The sequence below is a fragment of the Tympanuchus pallidicinctus genome, unplaced genomic scaffold, assembly GCF_026119805.1.
Source record: "Tympanuchus pallidicinctus isolate F22 unplaced genomic scaffold, pur_lepc_1.0 scaffold16, whole genome shotgun sequence".
Taxonomy (NCBI): domain Eukaryota; kingdom Metazoa; phylum Chordata; class Aves; order Galliformes; family Phasianidae; genus Tympanuchus; species Tympanuchus pallidicinctus.
In genome coordinates, this window is record NW_026294679.1 from 23,660,853 (window position 1) to 23,667,106 (window position 6,254).

At 59.8% G+C, this 6,254-nt stretch overlaps 1 protein-coding gene across 1 annotated transcript; it reads right to left on the reverse strand.

Annotated features, from left to right (window-relative positions):
- Positions 1 to 1,919: 1,919 nt before the first annotated feature.
- Positions 1,920 to 3,295, reverse strand: DDIT4 (DNA damage inducible transcript 4). The gene is made up of 2 exons (XM_052677549.1): positions 3,170 to 3,295; positions 1,920 to 2,957 (listed from the first exon to the last, which is right to left on the reverse strand). Exons 1-2 carry the CDS (start codon positions 3,264 to 3,266, stop codon positions 2,476 to 2,478), a joined length of 579 nt encoding a protein of 192 aa, XP_052533509.1. The 5' UTR covers positions 3,267 to 3,295; the 3' UTR covers positions 1,920 to 2,475.
- Between the last annotated feature and the right edge of the window lie 2,959 nt (positions 3,296 to 6,254).

Genomic DNA, 6,254 nt, shown 5'->3' on the forward strand with positions numbered 1-6,254 from the left:
CCGGGTCCACCTGGAGGTACAAACTGATGCTATTTAAGATGGTTGCTAACAGATTGCTAAAAGCCGATTTTGTGTAACCAATTAATAATATCCCAGTTTGTAGTCTCACTCTGACCTGCTGTAAACCAGAGGTGGCTGCCAGCTGCTGTGCGCCCCCAGTCTGGGCTCCTGCAGAGGATGGGGGCTGCCCTGGTGCACCTGGTCCTACAGCACCTGGGGCAACAGTGATCCAGACAGAGCTCCCTAGGAGTGGGATTTCTTTCATTTCCTTTATTGGTGAGGGCAACTGGGGCTGCTCATGAGCTCCTTCCCCGCTCAGCGGTTCTTTAGCCCTAAAAATAAATAATCTCAATTACTCTGCCTGCTTCAGATGTCCCTGAAATGATACCCAGGAGCGATGCTGCAGAGGAGAGCCCCAGGTATCGCAGCCCTCTGTGTCCTCAGGAGCACCGAGCAGCCTGCGTCCACGTGGGGAGGCTAAATGAAGGCTTCTGGCACCTTCTGGGAACGGCCAAAAGCCTCATGCTGCCCCCCAGGGACCTTGATGTGCATCCAGCCCGGGTTCTGTCACAGAAAGGGCAGCCCACTATAAATAGGAGCTGCTCCTGGGACTGGATTTGAGCTGTGTGTCTGGGGCTGCCACAGGGCATTTGTGGGATGCGGGGATCTGGTGCAGAGGGGTTTCGTTTCACTGTTGTTTGCGGGGTTTTTTTGGAGCTCTCTGCAAAGCCCTCAATTGCTCTCTGTAATTAGAAAGTGACACCAAGCTGGGGCCGCAGTGGGGCACAGTGGGCAGCGGTCCCCCCGCACGCCTGTAAGGCTTCATGAAGTGTGTATATATAGCTGTGAGACACAATGTGTCTCAGCATTTAAAGCTGCTGGGATGAGGGTATGGTGCTGTCAGCACGCAGTCTCTCTCTCCGTGTTGCTCCCTGGGGCCACGTGCCTTTCCTTCCCTGTGCCACCAGCGCCACAAGCTGCCAGCTGTGCAGCTCACCGTGGCTTCACCAAAGCATTGTGATCCAGTTTTCAGGTTTCGTGGCCTGGTGTGACACTAGGACACATACAGGGGTGATTTTTGGCCAGGCCCCAGAACAGAGATGCCCTGTGCATGGACCAAAGAATGATCCAGAACATCAGTGCTGGGGAAATGCCCTGGTCCTCAACAGATTAGGAACAGGACACATAAGGAATAGGAAGCACAGCCTGGCTTTCTGCAGGTGAGCTGCTGCCTGGCCGGCCCAGCTCGGCTCCAGCTGCACCAAGGTGTGCATAACGTGGCTCTCGGTGCTCTGGTGGGGGCTGGCTTTGGCAGAAGTAACTTTTCTTGGTGAGTTTTCATCACTCAGTGTCTGAGGTAAAAAGAAACACACCACAGAAGTCTGAGCCAGAGCAAACTTGCGTTCTAATAGAAGTAAGTCAGCTGTTTTTTTTTTTATCTCCAGCCTGGTTTTATCCTCCGCACCTCATGCCTGACCCAGCGTGCCTGTCTTAATTACACTTTAGTGAAAGCCTTTTTTCTGAGTTGTTATAACTGCTAATTGCAGGCTGCTGTAATTGCACTCATTGGTGTAAATGCAGGCAGGCTCAGGAGCACACGTGGAAGAGGGCACTGCCTGGGTGGGTTGACACACACACACTCTGTTTCACCCCTGCACCAGACTTTCCTGCTGCTTGCCAAAGCCCCACACGCACCCCGGTGGCTGTGGGCAATGGTGCACCTGGGCGGCTCAGGGGCTGAGTCAGCCCTGCCTGAGTCACAGCCCCGTGCCCCACACCGAGGTGTGCTGCAATTCCTGCCACCTCGCATCATCCCGAGGCCCCTCCAGGATGCAGGGCAGCAGGGGGATTTCTGCCCGCAGAGGAGGTGCTTGCATCATCCCTTCCCAAAGCCCAGCGAGGACAGGGACACAGCAGGGTATCACTGAGTCAGGTTTTATTAGAAAAGTAAAAAAATGACACAATTGCATAGGAAGTCTTGCACTTGAACATCAAGTGTATGAGTGTAACTGTAATCAATGAAGCACACGGGCCATATCAGGGAGGGATCCTGCCCTCCATCCCCGTGCCACTCACACACCAGGCTTCTCCCCGTGACAAAGACACACATGATTTCAGACCCCCGCTGCCGCACCAGGACCCACAACGCAGCTGCCAGATGTCAGCAGTGGGGTTTCTTGTGATCCGGGCTCAGCTCAGCCGTCGCTCACTCCCACGACACACACACGCACACCCTCCCCCACAAACCCCATTGATTACAATCATTGTTACAAAAGAAAAAAATTGATCAGCAGGAGACCGCCTGCCCCCGCAGCAACACTGCCGCCGAGCCCAGGGGCACGGCCACAGCCACCATCCTCCTCGTGGGTCCACAGAGCACGGGGCCATCAGCGGGGCCACGGCAACACCCTGGGCCGCCCCAGCACTGCAGGCACCGAGGGCCGCCTCGCTTTCCAGGCTGGCAGCGCTCTCCCATCAGCACTCCTCGACCAGCAGCTGCTCGGAGCTGTACAGCTTCTTCTTCATCACCGTGAAGCCCGTGCTGAGCTTCAGGGACTGGCCGAAGGCTGGGCTGAGGGCGGGTGCCGAGGCGAGGAGCCCCTGGATCTTGGGCCAGAGGCGGGAGTCCAGCCGCAGCACCAGGATGAGCTGGAAGGTCGGCACTACGGCAGGGTCCGCGGCGATGCGCCCCACGTCGTGGCAGGCCTTGCCGTGCTCCACGCAGAGGTCGAGGAGGGCTCCCCGCAGCCCGCACGGCTCGCTGCAGGCCAGGCGCAGCAGCTCGCTCCGCAGCTGGGAGGCGAGCTGGGCCGGCATCAAGAGGCGTGAGCGGCGGCGGGAGCCCAGCGCGGCGCTGCCCAGCGCGGCCTGCACCAGCTCCAGCAGCCGGGCGCTCAGCAGCTCGTCCTCGGGGTCGTGCAGCAGCTCCAGGTCCGGCAGGGAGGTCTGGTCGAGGTCTGCAGGACGAGACGGGACGGGTCAGCGCGGGGGCTCGGGGTGCCGTTCGACCGCCCCGTAACGCCGCACCCACAGCCCTCCGCTCGCCCGACACCGCCCGGCCCCCCGCAGGCTCACCCTCCCTCCCCTTGCAGCTCTCCGGCCCCCGCTCACCTCCCTCCGAGCCGTAACGCGCACCCACAGCCCTCCGCGCTCTCCGGCCCCAGCTCACCTCCCTCCGAGCCGGAGGCGCTGCCCAACGACTCGCAGTCGGAGCTCTCCAGGCTGCCCCGCTCGCCTCCCGCCAGCCGCTCCCACAACCCAGGCATGACGCCGACCCCGCGCCCCGCCGCCCTCTCGTTCTGACCGGCCGCACCGCGGCCCGGCCGCTTATATAGAGGCGGCGCGAACCGCCGCGCCCCCTCTTGGCGTCGCCAGCCAATGGCAGCGCGGGGCACGTCCGCGGCGTCTCTCCTGCCCGGTGACAGCGGGCAGGCACGCCCCCTGCTCCCCCTCCGCCGCTCGGCCCCGCTCGGCTCCTCTCGGCTCCGCTCGGGGCTGTGGGGATGCGCTGCGTAGCGCCCTCCGATCGCGCACGTACGTGCTGGGACGGTGCCAGAGCTCGTTCCCAATGGAGCTGCTCTCGAAGCGCTTGTACGAACGGTGCGCAGCTGCGCGGCTCAGAATGGGTGGAGAGCAGAGAGGGGCTGCTGGCTTTGGGTCGGAGCGGGGGGAAATGGCAAACGGGCAGAAATGAAGGTAGAGGATCACGGGGATCGCAGCTTGCTAAGATAAGCTGGGATTCGAACACGGCCATCCAAGGCTTTGCTGAACGTAAACGTGTTTCTTCCCTCGGCATAACGTGCCCCGTGTTTGACCGCACGGCCCCCACGAGAGGTTTCGGACTCGGCGAGGCGCTTCGCTCCGTGCGGCGCGGCCGGGTCCGAGCTGCCAGCAGCACGCGGCAGAGCGGCCGAGGGGCGCGGGGCTGTCCGTGCACGGACTTTCCGGCCGGGCCGCTCTCGGCCTGCTGCGCCCTCGGGGACGCCCCCGCCTCCTTCCCTCCCTCCGAGGATTAGCTCCGCTTGATCACGCCGCTTTGCCGCTTTCGAGGGGCCGGGGCCGGGGGAAGGCGCTGCGCGGGGGCTCGCCGAGTGCCTTGGCGCACGTCCGCGGCGCGCAGAAGGGTCACGTCTGTGCCCCGCGCGGGGCTACGGCCCCGGGGGACGCGGCAGCTGCGCCCGAGCCCACGCTGGCTCCCCGAAAGCCGTTCGGCCTGCATTATCCCCACGTACGCGGCTCGCACAGCGCGATCCCGGGGGGGGGGGAGGGGGCCAGAAGGACTGGCGGGCCGCCTGGGGGCGAGGAGATTAAACGCGGCAGCGGGGAGCGCGGCTCGTCCACGCTGCCGTGCCGCCGGGCGAGGCGTGCAGCCCGGGCCGGCCGGGACGCGCACGGTGAGTGCCCGCGCCCCACGGCTGGCGGCCTCGCATCAGTGTTTGGGGTTTGGGCCCAGCGCGTGCCTTGGCTCAGCATCGAGGGCCCGGGGCCGCGCCGGTACATGGCGTTCTGCCGCGAGCACCCACAGGAAAACCAGCGAGCAGCCTGAACGGGACTCTTTGTTCAGGCTTTTTTTTTTTTTCTCCTCCCCGCCTCAACTTTTGCTCGCAGCTCCGGGGCTCCCTTCCCCCTCCGCTCCCAGCTGCGGCCAAGCCTCAGACTAATTGCGGAGCCGTTTGGCGGTGCTCACGGGGGCTGCCGAGACCCCCCAGCAGTGGGCGTGCAGCTGAAAGTGCGGGCTTTGATCACCCCGAAGTCGCCCCGCAGATGTTCAAAGCAGAAATGGGGCACACCGGGCGTTCCCAAACCTGCATTTGGAGCAGAGGGAGAGGGGCTTTGCAGCAAGCCCTCCAATTCTGCTGCCTTACATAAAGTGTTTACCGAGCGCGAGGAGGGACGGACCGATGTGTTTTTGCATTTGTCATACTGTACACGATGAACTTTTCACTTCCTCCGAATCGCTCTCACACACACGTCTATTTTGGTGCTGTGCACATACAAACACACCATGTACGGCAGGGGGTTGGGGTTGTTCCCTGGGTTTGCTTGTTCCAGCCGCAAGCCCAACAAACACGGAGGACTGGCTGAAAAACAAGGACAGCAGGAGGTTCAGCCCCAAGCGGACACCTAATTGGCGAGACCTGGGCAATGCCGTGCACCTCAGCACCAAAATGCCCCCCTCTGGCACTTGCTGCAAAGCTGCGACCTGTCCTTGTGCCAGCAGGCAGAACCCTGACATCCCCATAGCCGCAGCGGTGGCAAAGTTTCTTTTTGTGCAATAAAAGCAAAAGGTTTTTTTCTGACCATGCTGACTGCAGCACATAGGGTGGGCGAGAGTCAGGCGGAGCTCACCTTTGGCAGGTAGTGAGGGCAGCAGTATTTTCAGCACCTTTGGCCACGGTGGGTTTATGTGGCTGGGGCAAGCAGCGCTCAAGTAAGAGGAGGAAATCTGGTGGTGAGGGCAGGGCCTCTGCTTGCACAGGCATCCCAGGAGCTGGCTCTGCGATGCTCTCCATCACGTCCCGCACTGTGAGAGTTCTCCTATGTCTGCAATCTCAGCCCCTCTCTCCAGGTAATGAAGAGTTGGCTTCGGTACCAGAACTCATGTGTAAACGGAAACAAATGCAAAACGCGACCGCGTACTTTTCCCCTTTGGTTTTTGTTACCACAGATTGCTGGCAAAACTGCTGAAATGTGTACAGATTCCATGGCGTCTCAGTTTCAACCCAGATGTGGCTGGACTGAGGCTGCTGAGTTTAAAAATAAAAAAAAAAAACAACAACCAAAAGAACAAAAAATGATCTGGTAAGTAAGATAATGAAGATGGAAAAATTAGGCAGCTGGATTATTAGGTTGTACAACTGCCGAAGTACTGAGCCCATCCCCCTGCTGGCGAGCGCGGTGTTAAGGCTCCGATGGAAAATGAACATGTTGAAATGGTTATGCCAGAAAACAGAAACCCAGTTCTCCTTAAGAACAGAGCTGAGGTACAAATGAAAAACAAGATGATTAAAATGCATGGATTTAAACCAGGATTAAAATCTGATTTAAGTCAATTCACTTCTGAGCATAAAGCAAGCGTGCTTTGTTTTCTTTCTCTCAGAGGATATTTTTGATTGTACTTCAGTTTACCATTACAACAGCTGAGGTGCCTCAGAGCTCCATTAAACCTGGTTCCCACCTCAACAGCTGACTGTTCCTGTCATCACACCCTTCCCCCCACCCCCTCCCATACTAAGTGGTGAAAAAAGAAATGG